The sequence below is a fragment of the Gymnodraco acuticeps genome, unplaced genomic scaffold (assembly GCF_902827175.1).
Source record: "Gymnodraco acuticeps unplaced genomic scaffold, fGymAcu1.1, whole genome shotgun sequence".
Lineage (NCBI taxonomy): Eukaryota > Metazoa > Chordata > Actinopteri > Perciformes > Bathydraconidae > Gymnodraco > Gymnodraco acuticeps.
This window is the reverse complement of record NW_022989941.1, coordinates 86,642-111,453: the sequence shown is the minus strand read 5'-3', so window position 1 is coordinate 111,453 and position 24,812 is coordinate 86,642. Positions and strand designations below refer to the sequence as shown.

Sequence of the window (24,812 nt, the reverse complement as noted above, 5' to 3'; positions counted from 1 at the left end):
TTATGGACGCTGTACGCAATATAGGCTTAGTTCTGTTAGTATAAGATAGTAAGATGTACTTTGTTGATCCAAAATCGGGAAATTGTGTTATGAAATAAAACAAATATATATATTTTTTTAATTTCTAACTTTAATTTAATTTATTTTTCAATTGTCGGCGCCCCCCATTGATTGATGCGCCCTTAGCATTCACCTATACTGCCTATGCGAAGGGCATTTTTTTCGTCCGCGATCACGACGCCATCTGCGATCGATTAACTTGTGGACAATGATCCCTCGCTCTACGCCTCCTGTACCCAGTCCCGGACTGGCCATCAGGAGGACTGGGGGGTTTCCCGATGGCCTGGCCTGTTAAGTGGCCTGCCTCACAGGGTGACTGGCTGTCTACATGATGTGGCCTGCCGACATGGCCACTGTCATACAGATCATAAATCAAAGCCCTTGATTGGTCTCTGTGTGTCATTCAAGCTCTGGATAACCTCAGCTCAGGTGAGGTAAAGGACTCTCTGAGTGTTTAGATAGTCATGCAAAATGCACTTTTGTACGTCTTTTATACATGAATATGTGTCCCCGGTGTGTCAGGGAACTCACCAAGTGTCAGAAAACACAACCCTCTCTCTTTTCCTCCATACCCAAATCTCTAAAAACGGGGCTGCAACGGATCTGATACAGACTGATACAGATTTGAAATTGTTCTGACGTCAGAAACGGGGTGCTCCGCCTATATGGGCAACTCTCCACCTATCAGGGGAATGAGAGGTTGCGTGTCATGTTAACAGCATGGTAACATGATGCTCGTGCCTCGCCCCCCTCCTTTGCAGGGGGGCGTGGTCATCTGCAGCTCATTTGCCACAGAATCAGCCCTTGCAAATACAGGGCTATAATAGAGCAAATAGAGCTAAATGAGGCCTGGCTAAAATGCAGGATCTGTTTGGTATTTTGAAAAAAAGACTTCATAGACATGTTTTATATAGGTATGGCCCTACAATATATTATTCAGATATAGCATGATAGGTCCACTTTAACTCAGTCTAAGTTCTCAGTGGGTCTCAAACGGTTTGGTCACCATTTATGTAAACACATATTTCCATTTGAGGGGGGAGTGATTAGTAAAATATGCATGAATACAAATAAAAAAGTTAACTAGGTGAAAAAAAGGTAACTTTTAAAACTTGTTGAGAGCTAAAACTAGTCTTTGCTGCTGCCTCAAAGAGGAGAAGGGGGGGAGGGAGACAGGAGAGGCTGGTTCAGGAACACAGACACACTCACAACTATAAATGAACCAAAAATAAATAAACACGTTTCAGTGTTTTTCATATTGGAAATGGGATGTTATTGGTTATGGCCATGATTTTATGATTATTGAAATGTATCTGTTTCATATAGATGTTCCCATATATCTAGTCTCTTTATTTTCCCCTTTAAATGCACCAGATTGATGCATTTAACGCCAACATTTAAAAACAAATCTTACCGGGGAGCATGCCCCCGGACCCCCCTAGAGGATTTGAGGTCCACCCCCACTTAAAATCACATGGATAGGTTCCTAAATACATTTGCCATTTTTTTTAAATAGTAACCCATGTGTATTTGTGGGTAGTAGATTTAAACTATAGGGCTATCATTATGGGCCCTGCCTGTACCAGTTCGCTCTGCCATCGCGTGAAGGGTCTGCTAACAAGCGACCAAGAGAAAGGTTAATGTTAATGTTGTTGCATGTCACCTCGATCGTTACATCCCTACAATTCAGTGTGTCCATGTGTGTGTCAGGGAGGTTTGAGTTTATATAGGAGTGTTTGAGGTTGTGTTAAACTAACCTGTAGGATAAGTTAAGGTTTGGGTGTACTGTATGCATACACACACACACACACACACACACACACACACACAGCTGTTTCCGTAGTGACATAATAACAGACAGGTGTTTTCGAACAGGTGTGGTGGTTGGTTCACAAAGGGCGGTATGGGAAATCTGCCACACCCTCTTTCTCTACCTTCCTTCTTCTTTTCCTCTTCTTCTTTAATGATATGTCTTCCTCCTCTTACACTCCCTTTCTTTTTGCTACTCCTCTTCGTCTTTTTCTGACCTGTACCTTTCCCCCTCTCTTCACTTTCCTCTTTTCCTTCATCTTCTTGTTGTTGTCGTCATGTTTTGCTATACATAAAGCCCCACCTCCCTTCCTCTTCCTCCTGCTCCTCTTTCTCCGTTTTGTGTTCCCCTGCTTCTTCACCTTCTTCATTTTCCCACTCCATTTTCAAGCACCCTTCCATTTGACTGTTCTTACTCCTCACTTTGCTCTCCCGTCATTTTCTATTTCTATGTATCTTCTTCCTATCCCTCCTCATTTGTGTCTTCTTGCATTCTTGTTTTTCTCTTGCAATCTTCCTCTGCTTTTCTTTTTCCCCTTTTCAATCAAATGCGACCACACGTGTTCTTAATGTGTGTAAAGATTCACACCTGCGTTCTGTTGTTTGTTGTATTCACAAACATGGATGCTGCAGATATGAGCTGTGAGAGATTCTGCATCGTGTGTCTGAACAGAGTAGACTTGTGTTTTACTCATAAATGACCACCATTTTCAAAAAGAGTCAATTATGGCTGGTCCAAAGCAAGCTTATGTCAACTACTTTGAATACAGTTAGGTGGTTTTAATGTATTATATTTCACAAGTTCATGAAATATATTATCAACATGTTGAATTTGAATCTACAAGGTAACAAAGAACTGAAATTGTAGCGTATTTATAGTGGAAGAAAATGATAAAGTAGCATAACGAAGGCGTCTACTTAAGAATAAAGTTTGTGTTATTCAGTTTTACTCCATTAAACACAAAAACCTACAATGTGTTAGAGCTTCTCTCAATGCTTTCAGACTTCCTGTCTTTGGCCCTCAACTCCAAACCTATTGATTCTTAAGATAAATATTTTTTAACAAAACATACAGATAATTAAAAAAAGCTGGTTACTGTAGTTTTTAACATACATTCTGCAGGAATAAGCACGTTAAGGGTCATATTTTCAGCGGTGGATGAACGCTATGTGTAGGATTGAGTCAAAATAAAAGACAGTAAGTGTGCTCATGGTAAGGGAGATGCGCCCAGTGTAACAGTGCTGCTTATTGCCGTGATTTTAATATATGATTTTTTTTTAACAATGAAGCTGTTAGAACATTAGACATTAGACTTTGATACAACTTTAATTTAACGATTTTGGCTCGCAACGATTATGAAAACAATATAATCGAAATAAAACGATTTTCTTTTTTTTATTTCTTTTTCTTTTATTATTATAATTTTTTTAATAATTGTTTTAATTATAATTGTTTTAAAAAAAATGTTTTATTGGTTTTTCAGTTGAATTATACTTAAAGTTCAGGGGAATCAACTGTTAAAAACATACTGTTCCATTTTTTTTGTTCAATAAATGGATGTTTTCAAAGTAAATGGATAATCGTTTTTAATAATCGTGATATCAATTATTGACCCAAATAATTGAGATTATGATTTTTGCCATAATCGAGCAGCCCTACTTAAAAGTGATTCTTATTTTCATCTTTGATTACTGTCTGAATACTACATTGTATTCAACCTGTATACAGCGTGATGTTTCATTCATGTGACTCGCAGACAGCCAGATGCAGGTTTTCCCTTGTTAGCATAAACGTGTGGGTGGAGAGACTTCACTGTCACTGTGGAGCAGGGGTCACCAACCTTTTTTAGGATGAGAGATACTTTCAAAAGGAGGGCTACTTTTACTCCTCTTTTTTGTTTTTTTGCAGTGTATATATTTAGCACATTTTAACATTATTATATGCTGACCTTTAACCTTTGTGTGCTGTTTGGGTCTGTGGGACCCGTTTTCAGTGTTTACTAAAAGAACATGTATGCAATTTAATTATTTTAACCTGCTTTATTTGGTGGTGGACGTCACCTCCTCTAGGGGGGTCCGGGGGCATGCACCCCCGGGAAGATGTTTTTTAAAATGTTGAAGTGAAATGCATCAATCTGTTGCACTTTGAGCACAAAATGAATTCATGGATACAGCTCTCAACACTCAGCTGTATACTTTTCAATAATCCAAACATCTTTAGAATATTATCACAACCAATAACAAATCATTTAAACTTGTTTATTCTTATCTTGTTACCTAGTTAGCATTCTTTATTTCTATTTATGCATATTTTACTAACCACTCCCCTTTTAACCTGTTTTTTGTACGGTCCTATAGTACACATTGGAATGATTTCTTACTTTATCTATATTAAATAGATAAAGGTGTGCTCTCCCTAGCTCTCTCCCTCCCTCCCTCGCTCGCTCTCTCCTCTCCCCCTCTGTCTCACTCGCTCACAGAGGCTGTGTGCTCCTCCATGGCGATGACGGCTTGCGTTAAAAATAAATAAAACATATTTGTAAAGTGGGGGGACACAAACGGGATTTCGAAAAGTGCGGGGGATATGTCCCCTCTGTCCCGAGTGGAGATTACGCCATGCGTGTGTGTGTGCGTAAAGTGGAATAAATATATATGCAAGTTGCAACCATGGATGTAACACCCACAGTAAAACTCTGCCCCTCATGTGCTGTATAGGCTGGCATGATAGGCTGTTCAATGGGGCTGATGTGTTGTGTAGATGGTGCCAGAAGGAAAACCAGCGGGAAGGTGCCACATTGCTTTTCTTCCCGACTGTAATGCTGGTCCCCGCAAATCAAGCAAGAACGTGATTGGTCGATATTCATTGTGGGAGTGGCGGGAGGAGGGGTGTTAGATATAGAGTTGTAGTAAGTAGATAGAGTTCGCTATGATATAGGTTTAGTTTATGCATAGGGTAGATTCTTTTAATTACATTTCCTTTTTTGTTTTGTGTACTTTATACATTTTGGACTTGCTTGGCGAGCTATTTTTAGAACGTGCCCCGCGGGCGACTGAGTGCCCGAGTGCCCCGTGTTGGCTACCCTGCTGTGGAGAGACTCCTGCTGCTCCGAATTGTCTTACATGCACAGGTTGTGTCTGTGTGTTTAAACTGAGAGTCAGGTAACAGCCCCCGATCCTTAAAGATAAACCATGAAAACTAAAATATTATAATCACTAGCTTAATGTCACTATTCCTGCACGTCTGTCACTTATAATAAGGGTGTTTTTATTTTATTTCTCACAAAGTTGAGAGATTATATGTGAAACAGTAAAGTATCCCTTTTCCACTGAAGGAACCTTAGATTTCTCAAACATTTTGAAACCTGGCTTTTATGCAAAGTTCTCCTTTGTCGCCATCTCCTTTTACAATCAGAAATGTTCAGGATACACGGCATTGGCGACACAAGGTGGACCATACGGCATTTTAATAAGCACAATGATTTAAGGACAGTCAAAAAATAAGATATCTTTTGTATGTATTCATTTCCTTTAGGGTTAAAGGGGCTCATTTTAAGGTTCAAATGTGTGTTTTGTGATTCTGGTGATATGTTTACATGCTTAAATGTTCAAAAAGGCAGAGTCTGCTCTGATTTGTTAGCTGGCCGGGCAATGTTGTCATCGGTCAACTGTTTAGAGATGTCTTGTAATGGATGTGAGGCAGCATGTGAGGCAGCATGGGACAGAAAGAGACTTCCTGTACTTCCTGTGAGAGTCAGACTATTGACAGGAAGCACATTTCATTGTATTTTATTGTGCGAACACCTGGGAACACCACAATTCTAACTTAAAAGAAAACACTTTTTAACCTTGCTAAAACAACCAGATTTCCTGACTTGTTTGTTCATGTGTGGTTTAATGTAATGCCTCTGAGCATATTAGCTGAATGCTAATCACCATTTATCCTGCAAGGAGCCGTCGTCTTAATCACCTCTGAGCTAAAAATAATCCTGCTCTTTTTTTTGGGTGGCTGCTGTGTGTCAGTATAGGGATCGTCATGGAAACATCACACACAGAGTTAGCTCCGGTGCCTCGGCCAAATGGGTCACTTTGATTTTCGTTTTTTTTGTTGGCCTGATTATTGACTTTGACTCTCTCTCTGACATCACACTTCCTCTCTGTTTACTGTGTGATGTCAGTGGCAGTGTGTCTGATTTTTTTTTTTAGCGGTGAAATCCAATGCTGGGATTTTTTTGGGCAAATGTTCCAGGGAATTACTATTCCAATTAGCTCACTCTATCACAACTTGATGATTACTTCTTCACATGCTCATGTAAGGTTATAAAAAGGACATATTCTGCTCATGTTCGGTTTCATATCAGTATGTAATAGGGCTGCACGATATTGGAAAAAACTGACATTGCGATTTGTTCCCACCTGCGATATATATTGCGATATGAAAACATACAGGAATTGAAGAAAATACAGTTTTTTTTTTTTCGCAAACCATCCTTTCTTGAACTTTAATGCTATACAATTGTTTTTTTTTAAAAACTATATTTAACCGGATGAAGGATTTTAGTCACGGACGTCTGGATCTTAAGTTATCAGAGCTACAAGCTGAGCTAGCTCGGTTAGCAGCGCCAAACTGCCCTGGAGAAACACATGAAACTACTTTATTCAGTGTTTTTACCTTTAATCACGGGGTCCGTTTGCTTTGGAGATTTGATTGTGATCGGTGGTTTGCTGTGCATGCAGAGCCTGCATGTCACTCACTCAAGTATCCCTGACATGAGAGCCGTGCAAGTTTTCCTTTTGTAGCAAGCAGCAAAATAATTGTAAGATGACGTGTTTGAGTTAATTTGCCTACTTAAAGAGCCTGTGACACGAGTTTCCCCCATCATCCAAACCCATCAATTTGAGTAAATATTGTCCCCTTGAAAACCGTTACTGAACTGATTTTGGATATTTGTACTTTGATAACCATTAATCTGCCCTTCAATGTTGACCATTTTCTGGATCTTCTCTGGGATTCTTCAAGTCCCGCCAAATGATGTGTGACGTCATTGCGGGCACAGCGCTCCAGCTGCACCGTTCAGGATCCCAGCATCTGCATGCAAACGCACGATGGTGCACACAGCAGCAAGCTCAGACAGCTCAGACAGTTTAATGTTGAACGTGTCTGAGAGCTCATAAGAGGCTGAAGGATCGGTTTATGTTGTATCTGTTAGAAGTTTAGGAATTAGGTGCGTCAATATGGGCGATCATACGGTCATGTAGCCAGTGGTGGACTGGGACTAAAAATCCTCCCTCGACCGGCCCACTTCGGTACCGCTAGTAAATTGTCAATGGGGGGAGTGGGGGATGTCAGGGGGCGGGTGCTGTAGGCTAGGAAAGGCTAAGCCTTCCCAAATATTTGTGTCACTGCATCCTGGTAAAATACAAATATAATGTATAATGTCTGTGTCTTTGACATTAGCGCTGCTAGCCACCTGTGCCCTGTACTACGAAGCCAGTTCAACATACACTGGATATGTTTGAGTAACAAACAAACTAACAACAACAAACTAACAAACGAGATCTCGCTAAACGGTCCTACGACGCTGGTTATCAACTCGGTAAATGAAGCCAGGGTTTCTCTCACCAGCTGAGAGCGCGTTCACGTGAAAGGGGCGGGGTTAGCTACATTTGACCAATCACAAACAGGGACAAGTGTACTGACAGCGCAGCGTCATACTCATAGACTGTATATATAAATGGACGTAGGGTCCGTGACGTCACCCATAGGATTCTGCAGAGTTGCCGTGAAGCCCTTAGTAGGCGGAGTCGGCCACTAACGGCTCAACAGTGACGTCAGAGTTCAACTCTCGCCTTCTCCAGCCTGCTCCAAATAAGGGCAAAGAGGCGGAGCCGAGGCGGGACCTGCTGCCACCGAGCTGGAAGTTCTAGAGCTAGCTGAAGCTACCAAGCTAAGCTAATATGCTCCCCATCTGCACGCTGCCGTCGCATTTTACGTTTCTAAGGTAAGCGGACATGAAACTATTCAGCAAAACTATAAATAATAATCTAAGTTATTGAGTTTTTAGCCTAATACTTCAGAATCTTAAAACCCCTTGACGTTTGTATGCAATTGTGCTAAATTCAACACTGGAATCAAGCAAATATTAATATGTTTGCATGACATTAGTTATTTATATTTTGATATCACTTAACTATACGTTTAATACATTTAAGTCAAGCTAAGGTACATGTGATGGTAGCTAGTTAGTGCTCTTACCTGTGAGGCCTCCTCCAAACAGCATAATAACCAGACTGTATCATTAAAACTAAGTACCAGTTATAGATCCTTGACTTTAGACAAACAATTCAAAAGACAAAATGTATTTAAAGACCAATCTTTATTTGAATGTACCTCTTAACCTGAGATATTAGTTATACAGTAATTGTATTGACAATATAAAAAACCCTAGTGAATGTCCTGTACTGGTCTTAAAATCTCATAACATCAGCTCTTAATGTTCCTCTTGGATGTTCTTCTTGACCCTCAGAGAAGGAGAAAATGTTGTGTCTTTCAGGCATGTCCTTTCCTAACAAAAATGACAGGAAACATAAAACATATTATTGCAGAACAAGTGTGTTATTTATGAAAGCGGTGTGTGTTTGTGTGTTTAGGGGCTGTAGGTATAATTATTTTGTAATTGTAATGTTTTTTTTTTATTTCAACAATGAGCTACAAAGACAATCAGATTATGAATGAACAGCATGAAGTTCATCAACATTGAAATATATGTTATTATCAAAATAATATTTAACTGTTAAAACTTTTTGCATGGAAAAAACCCTCAACTTAACTGATGTGTAGGTGATCTAGTATTTAGTATTGTTTAATGGAATGTATATCAGTGTATTAAAGTCAATACTTCATTAATTTAAACCAATATCTTTCTTGATTCTTTGTACAGTATGAAAAAAGAGTCTTTGTACCTGTGCTGAAGTTCACTGCTGTGAGGAGTCCAGTTATGTCTCTCACTCTCAGCATCACCTGGACACCTTAAACAAACATATATATATATATATATATATATATATATATATATATAAATAAATAAATAAAGTACCATGTGTACAAACAATATAACTGATTCTCTTCTGTTGGATTGTGTATTGTCCGAGTCAGGGTCCTTTTTATTTTACTGTAACTTTGGAAGTTGTGTTACCAATGCTTACTGTTTATTTGATACCCATTTGGTAATGCAATTAATAAAAACAACAAGGTTTGGGTTCGTTCTTCAGATGACGGTGACGTTAACGTGTAAGCTCGATAATGAACTCCAGCTCAACCAACCATATTGTAATCATCTTGAAATATGACATTAATAATTGTAATATACACACATCTTATTGTGAGGTTGATTTCACATACACTACTTCGACATTAGCTTGTCTACATACTTGAGCATAGCCAATTTAAATTAACCTTAGATGCATACAGTTCTACCTACATAATAAAATATCTCTAAGTTACAAGGATATAACCTTATTTTATCAACCTCAAACAGAAGCCGTTTGTTCAACAGTATTATCCCACTTAACGTCTATTTCGTTTTAACCTTTATATATACAGTCTATGATTTTAACTTGGAGGCTACGATTACAATCGTTAGCACCGATGTAGCTACCACTAGCTTACATGCTAACCCAAGCCTTACCATTCATTACGTAGCTGATTAAAATCATTAACACATAAATAAAGCACTCGAATTTCACTTACCGCATTCATCTGCACCGTCTATTTTAACCGCAGAGCGAGTCACAATAGTCCGATATATAAGCATGAAAAAAACAACCACGGCCGGCTACAAGTTGTGTTTCCTGGATGAGCTGAGCAGGCAGAGTCCCTGTAGCTAGCTTCACGGAGCAGGTAGCAGAGAGACAAGAAGCTAACAGCGGCAGTCACTTCACAGAGCCGTCACTCAATGTGACCACGCCCTAATTGATGCACAAACTTTAAGACCTAATATAAATAAAAGGGTCGCGTTAGAAAACAATTCACTCACAGATCCATAATCATGAAGGTGGAATCTAACTATATCCATAATAAAAATGTATGGAGCCAGGGGTAGAAACATGTTTTTTTCTGCTGTAAGTTGGGCATTTTAACATGGGGGTCTATGGAAATTGCTCCTTTCTGCAGCCATCGCCTATCGGCCAATATATGAACTGCAGTGTGTGGCACTTCCGTATTGGCTTCCCGGCTCTACCCCCACAGTTTGCCGCTTGGTCATACTTCATTAACCTCTTAAGCCCTGAGCCTGTTTTTAAGGTTTCAAGCTCGAAAATGCTATGCCCAAAACAAATGACTATAACTTAACTTCTAAAAGGGTTATATGAATAATTTCTTTTTTCAAAGCAAGGTTACATCTGTGAGTTGGATGTAGAAGTGTCAGAATCAATATAGATATTTCTCAGTCAGAGTAAATTCAGATGGAACATAGTAAAAAAAGGTAAATTCTTATCCCCGCCTAAAAAAAAAACATTACTTATAGTGAAAACTACCCTTGAATGATGGGATAGTAGACTAAAAGCTTTAGGAATCCAAAGTATAACATATAAGTACCCTGTATCAAGATTGAGGCAAAACAAGTTAAATTTGACCTTTTTAGAGAGGTTTAGCTAAAGTAGTCCAGGCGGACTGACCTTTGGGCACATTTGGATACCATCAGTGCCATTTGACCTTTTTCAGGTACCATACTGTAAAAATCATTTTATTATCACTACAGGTAATCATTTCATCCAAATACAAGTGTTTTATTATTTTTAAATTACATTTTTGTTGTATGTAAATGGTGTGTGTGTGTCTGTGTGGTGGACTTTGCCACAGCCCTTACATGTTTATCACCCGACTAACACTTCTAGGAAGGTTTACTTACACAATAACAATTAGGAAACACTTGTCTCTTGTCTTGAGCAGATTTATTTCAAAAATAACACAAAAAAACGACACTAAAACCAAAATAACACCACAAGCATTTTTTTTGTAAATACTGGCAAAAAAGAATAAATTTACACAACCTGAATGTGTTTAGTGTTTTTGAATTGAGGCACCAGGCACTTAGTGCAGTAGATAGGTCTTCACCGTTGTGTTGCCAGCATCAAAGCACCTCCTGAGCGCGGTGGCATCTTCCCCATAATACTTGGGAATGCATACGAGTGATGATGCAGCAAGCTGCTCCCTGAAGGACTTCTGGGTGTGTGGCTTCGTCCTGCCGGGGTCACCCCTCATCTTGTGCAGCTCCTTGTGGAGAAGGAAGCTGTTCACCACTGCAATGTCCAGAAAATGGTAAAAAAAAACGGTCTTGTACCATTTCATGGTTTTGTGGTGAACACTGTAGTACCCAATCAAAGCATCGGACACATCCACGCAGCCCATGCTTCTGTTGTAGTCCACCACAGCGTCAGGAACGGTAACAACCTTAGTCTTCCACACACCAGCCCGTTTCACTTTCCTCCTGACAGTCTGTCCACTGAATCAGAAGATTGCAGAGGGAGGCTGAGTTAGTACTGGTTGCAGACGTCCGGCGGCAGTAGCTTGGATGTTGATGGCTCTGGGGCAAATGTATGCTGATCTGATGCACGTCGTAGCTCGGATGAGGCAGATGTTGATGGCTGTGATCCAGAAGCCATTTGATACTCGTCTTCATCACTGTGAAAAGAAATGTGAAAAAAACAATTAATTTGATTACTTCACTGGCTTATTCTTTCAAAAATGTAACTCCAAATCAGAAATAATTCCTCCATTTAGCGTGTGTGAAATAACAGTATACATATATATGTGGTATACTGTTATTTCATATATATATACTATAGCGTGTGTGAAATAACCGTATAGCCTACATATATATATATATATCTATGTGTATACTGTTATTTCACACACGCTATAGTATATATATATATATCAGTGATTCCCGCATAAATGAAATGTACTTTGGGGGAACGACTCGGGGTGAGTGCGTGCCCCCTGCCCCCCCCCCCCCCGTGAAAATGTTGAGATTTTTTTTCTCAATTCCTGCATTCTAGTGACTTTTCATAGTAACACTGCACTTCAGACAACCTACAACTGGTGATGGTGTCTAGGTCTTTAAGTGTTAAACAGCTGAGAGCAGTCACTGCTGTTTTTTGTGGTCTTCTTTCACACACACATCTTACCCAAGTGTGTATGAACATCCTCACAAACCAACAAAGAACATGATCTATATCAAATTTAAGACAGAAAACTCCACACTGGTATCTGATCGTTAATCACCGGATAACTTTATTTTAACTATATACAAACTGGTGAAATTTAGGAGCGGGGCTAGTCCTGGTGGGCTACCCAGGCTGAGTGACAAGGTGGCATCCAGGAAACTGAAATTTGCAGGTCACTGCCATCGACACCAGGAACTTCCAGCTGGCAAGTTAGTACTCTGGGAGCCAACATACGGGCACCGACCAAGAGGGCGCCCCACGCCAACATACGTGGAGGTGCTGAGGAAGGATGTGGGGGTGGAAAGCTCCACAGAGCTGGCCGGGTGTATGGAGGACCGTGAGGATTGGCGAACCCGTTGGCAAACTCGTCTAAGGACGACCTAGTAGTAGTAGTCCTTGATTGGCTCAAGTTCACACCTTTTTAGGGGCGGGGCTAGTGATGTTGTCCTGGGGATGCTTAGGAGTTGATAAAGGAGATAATCCCACTGACGTCATCATTTGATTCCAAAAGTGGGTCTGGACTCGCGCCCATAGAGGCTGTTTACCAGTATAATGGCTCCCCCCAAAGTATAATTTATGGGTGGCTCCCCCCAAAGTATAATTTATGGTTTTTTAAGTTTTTTTTACTCACTGAGCACTCATTGCCACCAATGCAAATGCAAATGAGTGCTCACTGAGTCAAAAAGAACAAAAAAAACACACAAATTATACTTTGGGGGGAGCCATTATACTTTGGGGGACCCCCAAAGTATTAACATGCTGTGGGAATCACTGTATATATATGTATACTGTTATTTTACACACGCTATAGTATATATATAGACTGATATACAATACAGCTTTATTTATAAACTGCTGTTAGTCAATGTCTGTAGAACTACAAAACAGCATCCATTTGGCGTGTGGAATAACAGTATATATATACTGGTTGATATATATATACTGGGTTGATATACAATACAGCTTTATTTATATACTGCCGTGTTATAGTCACGAAATACAATTAATCTATTTATACGTTCACCAACATGATGTTGCCATTGTTTTAGTTTCTCACGGAACGATAACGCTACAACAACAAAGCGGCGTCCATTTTGTATTTTGCGAGTGTGGAATTACTATAGATTACACCAAATACACAACTAATAGATACAAACAGAGAGAGTACATACCTTTCCTGAAGTTCATAATCAGGGTTGCCTACTGTTGTCTCTGTGTTCTCTGTTCGTTGTGTTCTCTGTTCGCTGTGTTCTCTGTTCGCTGTGTTGTGTTCGTTGCTGCTGTGCTGGAGCGGTTGTGCGGCTGCTTCTGCTCCGTCTGTGCGTAAAGCAGCCGCTGCTGGCATTATTCATACTACGCAGGATCCTATCTCTGGAACCCATTGGTCGATTTGGGTGATTGACACCTTTTTTGAAACTTTGGAGCCAATAGAATCGAGGGGGAGTTAGTAAACGCCGCTAAACACTTACTTCAAGGAGAGAGAGGCTCGCGTAAACAGCACGTGAGAAAGCCAAACCCCGGACTGCAAAACTTTATACATACGATGCGGCCATGAATGTAAATGTAATGATGGATTATCAGGAACAATTCTAAAGTGACTAAGAGACATTGGATTAACCTTGAGCAGCGTTTTTATTCCCTTGAACACGACTTTTGATCACAAAACAGCAATGGTAAGACATAATTATTGTTATGCTTTAGAACACTGTTGTGTTGTTTTCTTGCTCTGTTCTGGCTGCTCGCTCAGTGAGTTTGTGTCCTACAGTGATGATACTTATATAAAAATAATCTGTGGAGTATCAGCTTTCAGCTGATATGTAGTTTGTGCAGAAATATTAAGTTTTAAATATCGTTTTTGCTAGTTAGCACCGGAAGTAGCATCAGCCTGTTTTCACTAAGGGCTAATACTAACGCTTCTTGTGAGACTTGTGTTTTGTTTCGGTAAAAATGGCTCATATCATTAGGTTGCTGAGTTTTTTTCCCGTTATTTGAGTATAAGACATTCATAGGTTTTTAAATATTAAGAAGCCGCCAGACGCTGTCTCCTGCAGTGACGTGTTTTTCCGCCCGGTATCGGGGGGGGCCGGGTTTAATTAATGAAAAGTAAACTAATATTAGACAAATATGAGCTTTAAACATCCATGACTTAAACATATAATCCAGGATACAAGCCACAGAGTTGCACCTGCAAGGAGAATACAGAACAACTGGTTAAAAAATAACTAGGCCTACCGAGTGTTTGAAAGCGTATAGTTTTATGATATCGCTGCCCCATCTAAGACACGAGTGGATCTGACTTTAATTACATTTGACTCGAGTGTTTCGTCAACATAATGTGTTGCTTAAAATAATACTTCTGCATACAGTAGGCTATGTGACACTGTAAGTGTTGCACGGCCAGATACGGCTGGAGAAGCTGACTCAGATAAGGAAATATATGATATTATGATATTATATGATCAATGATCTGATTGATGATGTAATATGAATGATAAGTGCTACACGTCGGTGTCTTCTCTGCATACGGCAGTTTAAACTGTATTTCCTTTATCCTGTAATATGACTTGAGAGATTTAAACTCCGCACACTGAGTTGATCTCTTTTCTATAGACGCCGGGGGCGGGCAGCGTCAGGTAAAAAAAGTGATTTAGCCTTCCCAAACCTGAGCCTCACGCGCTGCGGGGATGTGCTAGTGACTTATCCGACCGGCCCCACTTCGGGTACCGGCCCATCGGGATTCGTCCCGATGGCCAGTCCGCCACTGCACCCAGCCCACATAAACTGTCAACGGGGGGGAGCCTCGCTGCGGGGAAACGGTGGACCTAGTGTCCTGATCGGAGTGGGAATAATAATAATAATAATCCGTGCATTTTATCCATTAATTTCCCCAACATTGTGGTGAAAAAAACCACACGTTTAATCCATGTTGGTGTACTACAACTACAAAAAGCATCGGTTTGTTTTCTCATCATGAAATGCAGACCGGCTCAAACTAACGATTTTTTAAATCATCTTCACCACGATCATTTATGTTCACCGAATTGACATGAAAGCACTGACAAATATGAATATACTGTAGTCAACTTAATTAAAACGTTATTAACGTGCCTAAACTCAGTAATTCACCATTTATACGCATGACAACACACTTTGTCCGTGTTTGGCTCTCTCGCCGCACAGTGAAGCGTTCCCGCATTGACGTCACTTCCGGCTTCCCACAAAACTTCAAAATGAGTCGAAGGAATTTCCCCGCGATGTTCGAAATTATTGATATTTATCGGAACGGTATCGCACCTTCTTTTTTAAACTGACGGTTCGAGATGACTAGTAGCCCAATATTTCATTGCACAACAGTTGTTGGGATGCTGTCACAGGCTCTTTAATGTCGCAAGTCTTAAATCGCACGTCCACGCTAGGTGCACGATTTGGGAAAAAAAATCTAATTGCGATTTTTCTGACAAATATTGCGATTCGATTTGCGATATTTGTTTTTAAGCGACCCAACTGAAGTTTATTGTAAAATGCGGCCATATCTCCAGCTAGGAAGGTCGTATCAACGTGTTCCCGTCTCTAGCACCCCCGCAGCCAGAGCTCAGAGTGAAATAACTAAACTTACTAACTTCCGTTGGGTTGCTTTAAAGTCAAGCTTCAGTTTAAGATTCACCCTGTAATAGAAACATGTGATGGAGCATTACTAACCTGACTCAGATGCTTTGTTTCACCAAACCATCTAAAGCTCCATTGGAAGCCATTTGGAAAAGGGCAGGCACTTTCAAAAATACTTGGCAGGTGATTGGATCAATCTGTCTATCACCTTCTATCATGGGCCACTGCTGATTGGTTAACAATGGCTGGTACATGTGGAGCACAGCACTTCTGATTGGTGTGGATGACTGACACACAAGGAAAGAAAAAAAAATGGAAACAAGAAATGTTAAAAAAATCGCAGGCTTTGCGATTCGATAATCGAATCATTTCAAATCACGATTTCAATTTAAAATCGATTAATCGTTCAGCCCTAGTCCACGCGATTTGAATATTGCGCATGCGCATATCGCGATTATCGTCACGACACGATATATCGTGCAGCCCTAGTATGTAGTGTCTCTACTGTGACATGTCTCCATGCTTTAATGTTCAGAAAGCTCTTTATTTTTCTCATAATACCTGTGCTGCAGCACCTCTTTTCACCCTCTGTCTGAAACCAGAGCCCAGTCTGCTCTGATTGGTTAGCTGGCAAGCTCTGTTGTGATTGGTTCCACCAGCTTTGGGATGTTCCGCCCCTTAGCCACGTACAATGTGTTGTCCAATGTATGTTTTAGTTAAATTTCTCTGGTACCAAATGGTGTTTCTATTCCAGGGTACGAACATCTGTATATGTTCTATGCCTAGTCATAGCAAAACAAGGCAACTGTTCTCTTCACCTGCTGTTCCTGCCTGACTTTCCTGCAACGATAAATCCACAAAGATGTACACCTTTATGTAGTGGGGACCTAAGGGTTTAAGACTTTACATCCCCAGTTTGATCCACCTGGGGACCTTTTAGAGAAGGTATGCTTGAAAAGCCTCACAAAGAAAATGAGGTCTGCACTGTTGCAAATATTCAGTAATTTCCTCAGGCTTTTAACTTTAGCTTACAGATCATTTCCCAGCTGGAGGAAATAGATTTGTGTTTATTATCTCAGAGGGTCAGTGATAAAGAAAAAACAAACAGGGATTTCTTTCTTTAAAGCCTGTGCAGGTGCTCAGATAGCCAAACAAACAGAGCAGAGGATTCCTGAAGGACCTGCAGCCTGCTGCCTCCGGTTGTTGCCACGGTGACAATTTATGTCCTCAGTGACGGATTGATGCAGCGGCCCTGCCCTCGTCTGGGTGTGTGAGCGAGAGAGGGTGTAATGAGATGTAGGGTATATATACACAGTGTAATAGCCATGAGATGATGAATGGGTTATAAAAAGACAAGGATAAAAGGAAGTGAATGAAAAATGTGCAGCGTATGAAAGCAAGACACAAAGATGAAAATAGAAGTATGAGAAAGGGAGACTGAAATAAACAAAGGAAAAAAAATGGTGTTTGGCTGAGGATACATGTACGTGTGACCCTCCCCTCCCCACAATATCCTTCTCCGTCTGAACCCCCTCTGCAGCAGCAGCACCGTTACTATAGCAACGGTAACCAGGCGATGACGCCGGGCATCACTCCCACAAACCGAAGGAAGGCTGAACACACCCAGCTCAGTGAGAGAGAGGAGGGGGACGCCGACTGGAGGCACCGCCCACAGAGGGCAGGAGGATTATTACATCTATCTTAAAATGATACCGTGTGAATGTTGATCCAGATATTAATCACTGTAATCTGGCCCATTGTAATAATTACTTTGTTATAAAACATAATGTCCTAGAAAAAGGATATTACTGTCATTTGAAGACTATTAAATGCTCTCTATTTAATGCACTATATTGTCATTATAATGCCACTTCACCCACACAAGGAGCAATGACCTTCTAGTTCTTAAAAATAATCAGACATATTCATTAGAATATGGAAAAACAATCCTTAAATACAAAAAAAAAACCACAGTACTTAAACAGAAAATTCAACTTGAGCACTGTTAATACATTCCTAAAGGTAAGGAAAACCCTACCATCTCAGTCGTGTCTCTATCTTGCACGATAGTGTAGTTATCAGGAGCAGCTCAGCTGTAACTATGAAATCCACTCATAGTACAATGTAAAAGAAAAACTGACAACTTCCACAATCCTGTATCAGTGCAAAAGAACATAGTCAAATAAAGAGGCTCGACAGTAGGGCTGAACGATTAATCGATTTTAAATCGAAATCGCGATTTTAAATGATGCGATTATCAAATCGCAAAGCCTGCGATTTGTTATTTTTTCTTCTTGTGTGTCAGTCATCCACACCAATCAGAAGTGCTGTGCTCCACATGTACCAGCCATTGTTAACCAATCAGAAGTGGCCCATGATAGAAGGTGATTGACAGATTGATCCAATCACCTGCCAAGTATTTTTGAAAGTGCCTGCCCTTTTCCAAATTTCAAGGTTCTTTATTTGTGATACGAACATAGCTACAGAGTAGTTATGCCGATGACAATCTTAGGTCACAGGCTTCTCCAACAGTGCTTGGAGCTTTCCTAGATGCTTTGGTGAAACAAAGCATCTGAGTCAGGTTAGTAATGCTCCATCACATTTAAGCAATTTTATCACATTAAAGCAACCCAACGGAAGTTTCATGTAAGTTTAGTTCTTTCACTCGTAGCTCGGGCTGCGGGGTGCTAGAGACGGGAGCACGTTGATACGACCTTCCTAGCCGGAGATATGGCCGCATTTTACAATAAACTACAATAAATATCGCAAATCGATTCGCAATCGCAATATCTGTCAGAAAAATCGCAACTCGATTATTTCCCCAAATCGTGCAGCCCTTCTCGACAGTCGGAAACAATCGGAACACAAAAAGTTAATTATTTTTGAGACAGACCTAGCTACCTCTTTTCTTTACTGGTTGTGAAGAAATCCACTAATCCCAGTTTCTCCAAGTCCAGGGTGATGACTTTAAATGTCTTGTTTTGTCTGTCCAACATCCAAAGATATTCCCTTTTTAATATGATATAAACAAAGAAAACAGGACATTTATTTTGCCATTTTGTTTGTAAATTACATAGTTGACTAATCAATTCAATGTTGAAAAACAGCTCCAGAACAAAGGTAGTTAACCAGATGTCCACTTCTAGAGATATAGAGTACTACTTTTGCAGCAACCATAATGTAAGTAAGTTGTTCCTTTTTTAGCTATTCACAGTAGCAAAATGCTTATAAAGTACAAATGGAACTAAAAACTATAAAACCCTGAACAAAATCTGTATTGCTCATTTTTGGCAGTGGCAAAGAAATGTTCATTCATGTCCATAGCCTTAGTTTCAGGCCGTAGCTTTCTGTGGAGCAATCATTACATTACATGACACGTCACTTGTTAGACGCTTTTATCCAAAGCGACTAACATACTCAACACTGAGGACAATCCCCACAGGAGCAATTTGGGGTGAAGTGTCTCAGGGACACAACGACATGCTGACTGCAGCGGGGTTTGAACCTGTGACCCCCTGTTCCGAACACCAACGGACAACCCACTGCACCACACGCCAATCCTGTCCTTACCCTGCATATCTTAACAAGACTAAATCGATACACAGCAGGCAGACAAAAATAGTTTAAAGGTGTTTGAATTCTTGGATTTTGTGAATTCTGAGTGAAGATGCTTCACTGCAGTAAAAAGAAAGCCCCACCCCCAAAACACGAGAGGCTCCCCGCTGACATTAGAAGCGTACCCCGTTTCTCTGCCTGTGTGTTGGGCTGCAGTAGCTGTGTGTTTCCCTCATGCAGCATGCTTTCTGAACACACATCAGGCACTACCGCACTGCAGCCAACCCAGACAGTGGACCCAAACTATGTGCGTGCCTGGGGGCACTTGTTTTGCTTCCTTTGGACATGCTGGGGTGGGTGGGGTGTATGGATTGGAGTATTGATTGTCTCCTTGTTGTGTGTTGGCTCACTGCTGCATCTGATTTATGTGTTTTCAGCCTCAGGATCTTTTTTTATTAGCAAACTTTCTATGAAGAGGAATTGCTTTGGCTATTTTGTATTTGAGAATGTTTATCTTCAATGTAAATGAATATGAAAGAAAACTGTGTGTTTGAGGACTGCAAACCAAAGAGAGCATGATGGAGGGTATGGTAGTCTTATTATCCCGGGTGTTGCTACTCTCCATGATCTTGGAAGATTTTGCATATCCAGCTTCTCTGATTTGGGCAGCCATGTAGGAGGGGAGGTACATTTGTAGAATATAGGATGGGGGGTCTAGGCCATTGTGAGCCATTTGCACAGTATTTTGTCACCTTTTTGAAATGTAAAGATGATCAAAACCTTCAGGAAGTCTTTCTTTTTTTAACTTTGAAATACATATTTGTGTTTCTTACATTGCTTATTGTGATGAATAAAGTCAGGCTGGTGTTTTTTTTTTTTTACCTGTGGTCTTGTTATTGTCTCATGAGTAAGTAAGGTACGGCTATTTTAAACAATTAATTAAATGTACAGAACATTCTAGAAAGATCTCCTGAACTTCCCCACTCAATCTATCAAGACCCGAGCAGTTCTACCAGAAGTCCAAGGTAAAGGCACAGGCCGGCGCATACCGCTCATGGAATCCCTCACCATATGAACTCTGACCCCTCAAGTGTACAAGTGAAGAGACACTATGTGTCAGCTCCTTTTTAGAATAGTATTTCTTCTCTTCTCTGAGAAACAAGGGTATGAAACAGAACCATATCGCCCCCAACCCAGCTCCAAACACATTGACACACTGACCTTTCTTTCAGCACACAAACTGACCTCATTCAAGGATATTTGCGAGACATAATCAATCCACATTGAAAAGATATTTGGTCAAAGCAACAATTTAAAACTACAGTGACACTATTTTTAAACCTTCTTTGAAAAAGCATGAACTTGTTGGTTCACTGCTGTGCAGCTGTGTGTGTGTGATACAATCTGCTAAGAAAGAGTTTGATATCATGGAAAGTTCAATATTCTGATCTTTTTGTCCTCTTTTCCTTTCAGGGCAGTTACCCTGTGTGGGACGACTTCATCAGCAAGGCCAGCAAGCTCCAGTCCCAGCTCAGGTACTGGTGGACGTCACACAGAGCAAATTAAGGCATCATTTCCATCACTTTGACAAATCATGCGGCACGTTTGTAGTACACAACACTCAAAAGACACACATGTCAACAACAACTTCAGAAAACAAGACATTTCATAGCCCATGCAAACAGAGGTTTTATTAGAAAGCTAATGCTAGCTGTGCCAGTGTTGCCAACTTTCTCCATCTAAATTATACATTTTTAGACACTCCTAACTTAAAAAAATTCAAAAGTGGCACATTTTGCGACTTGTTTTAAAAGTATCTAGGAATATATTTTTTTAAATGATTTTTTTAATCCATTGCCATCCATGCAGTTCAAAGTAATCCTAGTGACCGGCTTGAGCGAATTGATGGCCTCATCTGCAAACTTCTAGCAACTCTTCGAGCTTATTTAATTGGGTTTTCAACGCTGATAAAGGCAATATCTTTCAATTGAATGATAATCTAACCATTATCTAAAATATAATCTAATAAAATCATTTTATCTAATGAAATATTCTCAAAGTTAATGTAAATGAATCTCATTTTGTACATATTTATCAGGGCAGCTAATGTTGGGCGTGATGACGTTAAGGAGTCTTATTTAGCCACTTGTTAGCAGCCGCCGTTTTGAGGACCTATAAAGCTTCAGACGTTCACTATGGGGTTTTTACTTCTTAGAAGAAAACGTGAACATCTCGTAAGCTTCAATAAACCACAAACCTTATTTTGCTTATCAAACTAAAACCCATTCTAAAGCCATTGACTTTGAGACGAGGGAGCCAGTAAATGCTAACTAATTTATAGGATTGGGACTCATTTATGCTTTTGCAAAATGCAAATGTGTGCACAGATGGTACACACAAGCACACACATGTCAAGAGTCTGTTTAACGTAAGCTCATGAAAATCCAATCGGTCTTCTTCATTTAGTGTTCAAATGTCATGCTCACCTCTCCTGCTCTGTCACCTTGCCCTCATCTGGTTCACTGACACACACATGCGCACACATACTCACACATACTCACACACATACACACACACACACACACACACACACACACACACACACACACACACACACACACCTGAGTCAGGTACACGCACAAACACAGAGAGAAGCGTACACATAGAAACTGCAAACAAACCCTACAGAAACCCACATGAACCTTCCAGCCATTAACCACCCATTAACATCCACACACACACACACACACACACACACACACACACACACACACACACACACACACACACACACACACACACACACACACACACACACACACACACACACAACTCAATTAACCTTCCGTGGCTGGCAGGGATGAATGATGCCACTATAAAGTCATTATCAGTGAGAGGGATCAGCAGCAGCCTCCAGAGATTCTGCACTGGGCCAGAGGTCAGCAGGGGTCACAGCTGTTTACCAACACTGACTGCATCACTCCTCCTCTTCCTCATCAGAGTCCTGTTAAATACTACACATCATCTGCCATTACATAGAGCACACATTTAGATTGACTTTCCATTTCCCTTTTATAGCAAGATCAAGGTACACTGCAAGATATAGTTACGTGTTGAAGTATGTCCTTATGCAAATCAAAATAGACATTTTATGCAATGGGACTAATGGTCTTCTCATATGTCCCTTAGAAAAGAGGACGTGATGCAAAAAAAACCATTTGGTTTAACAGATGAAAAAAGATAAACGACATGCAAATGATATTAAACATGGGGATTACCAGCAGTTAAATATTTAAAGTAACATACTTTAGTGATCTGTATTTAGTGATTTTGCCCATCAGGCAAGTGCAAGAACTAACTAACTAGTTGATGGCAGCTACTGTTAGCAACAGTTAGTGGTTAGCAACAAGTGGCAATATACTACTCATTTTCCAGTATGTCCCATATCAGATTTAAAAATATAACATTTTTGTATTATAATTATTAATGCATTAACGTCAATGTTGCACATGATAAAGGTGGAGATTATTTGTATTACTTGATATACTGCTGTGTAGCTTAACCTACAGTATAGTAATACATAATGATGTATTAGTTGATTCATTTTCTATATTATAAATGTATACCTGCAAAGTAGTGGAGAAAATATGCAGTAAAGTATAAAGTAGCATAATGGGAAAAGTAAAGTACTTAAAATGTATTTAAATACAGTACTTTATTAAATGTACTTGTAACATTCCACCACTACTTGCGGGAGACTGTACATCATGCCACCAAGGTTAAATAGTGAAGGAACAGGCGTTGGCCAAGTGAGACTGTAGAGATACAGTTCTATTCTCCCTATCACAAGTCAGTGTAGCACTTTGGGCTAACTGAGTACCCAGAGCTGTTGAGTAAAACAAATGTAACTCTAATATTGTGCTCTCCCTGAATTGTACACACTAGATGAACCCAAACTAGAATTGTATCAAATATTCTATGACAGAGAACCTGAATTTAAAATGATATATCAAAGGATATCTCCTTATCCTAACCTTCCTTTGCTGTGTTTCCCAGGACGACGGTTGTCGCGGTAGCAGCCTTCCTGGATGCCTTTCAGAAGGTGGCCGACCTGGCCACCAACAGCCGAGGTAAGGAAGAAACATCTCCGTCTGTCTGCGTTTGTGTGGAAGTCTCTTATTGGGAGCATTCTTCTTTTGTGTTTTCTGAAAGCTCTTTGAGTTTCTTACCATCAGAAATGGAAACTGTCGGGGATGAATCACAATCATTGATCAGTAGTTGTACTTTATTGATTGGCTGCTGGATGTCTCAATCAAAGGATTTTACATTGGATTTTTTTATATACTTTTGTATGTCATTTTCTCATGCCTGGTTTTAGTGATGGAATTGAACCATACTGACTTAAGGGTATAACAGATATAATGCATTTTGTGAAGTTATAACAAAGAAGATTGAAGATAAAAGCAACACCTAACACTGCTCTTAATACTAGAAGTCCTACAAATCTGAGACTACATTTCATTGTGTGAGCAGAGTTTCATAAATCTACATTTTTCTGGCAGTTTAAAAGGAATTCATTTGAATTCTCACCTGCGCTCATGTGGCACTGGCATGCAGACTGAGACAAATTCAAAAGATTTGAGTAATATCACCTAATGATCTAAATTCAAAAAGTCCTACTAATGCTGCATAATATCCAAAAGACCATTTTGTTGAGTACTTTTATATATTTATTGAGTAAAGAAGAGAAGAAACAATACAATATTGACCTATTTGATCACTATGTTTTGTGATGTCTAGAGATGATAAGGAAACTATTCGATACAATGAAACAATATCATTTTTTTAAGACAATTTCTTTGGGGAACCAGCTGTCAACGTGACAAGAACTTGACAGAAAAAGGCTGTTTCTCTGACTTTCTTTGGGTTTTGGTTGGACATTTAAAGTCTTTGAGCAGCTGAGAGGGACATTTCTATATATTTTCTGACATTTAATAGACCAAACGATATTTCCGTGAATCGAAAAGAAAAATGTCACATTCATTTATGACGACTTTTTCTTCATGCTTTGTGGTCGTCAGCCACAGGAGGACTCAGTGATCAGTCCTGTTGTTGTGGAGACGCCGTTTGCACGTTTTCCATTGATTTGTACTTTTCCATTATCGACAAATGATCAGAGGTGGCTGTCTTCCCCAGCGCTGGACTGGAACATCAATAGAGGTCGCTTCCTGGATTGATTAGAGGAGGCAGGAAGACTTGATGGACAGTTTAGTGTTTGTGTGCGCGCGCGATGGGATGTAGGCCAGCTTCCTGTCGAGGCAGCTCGCAGTCAAATGACAACAGCAGCCGAGGAAACAATCAGTCAAAGCCTCTGTGTGTGTGTGTGTGTGTGTGTGTGTGTGTGTGTGTGTGTGTGTGTGTGTGTGTGTGTGTGTGTGTGTGTGTGTGTGTGTGTGTGTGTGTGTGTGTGTGTGTGTGTGTGTGTGTGTGTGTGTGTGTGGTGTGTGTGTGTGTGTGTGTGTGTGTGTGTGTGTGTGTGTGTGTGTGTGTGTGTGTGT

The 24,812-nt window shown here is 40.2% G+C and overlaps 1 protein-coding gene across 3 annotated transcripts in view; it reads left to right on the top strand.

The window, feature by feature from the left end:
• Positions 1-24,812, top strand: part of LOC117542428 (protein MTSS 1-like) — a 114,467-nt gene that overhangs the window by 3,027 nt on the left and 86,628 nt on the right. For all 3 annotated transcript variants that reach the window (XR_004568437.1, XR_004568436.1, XM_034210085.1), the window contains exons 2-3: positions 20,728-20,789; positions 23,311-23,384. Coding sequence is in view for 1 of the 3 variants with exons in the window: in XM_034210085.1 (XP_034065976.1) it covers positions 20,728-20,789; positions 23,311-23,384 (136 nt within the window). In the remaining 2 variants the exon portion in view is untranslated. The remainder of the gene's footprint in view (positions 1-20,727; positions 20,790-23,310; positions 23,385-24,812) is intronic.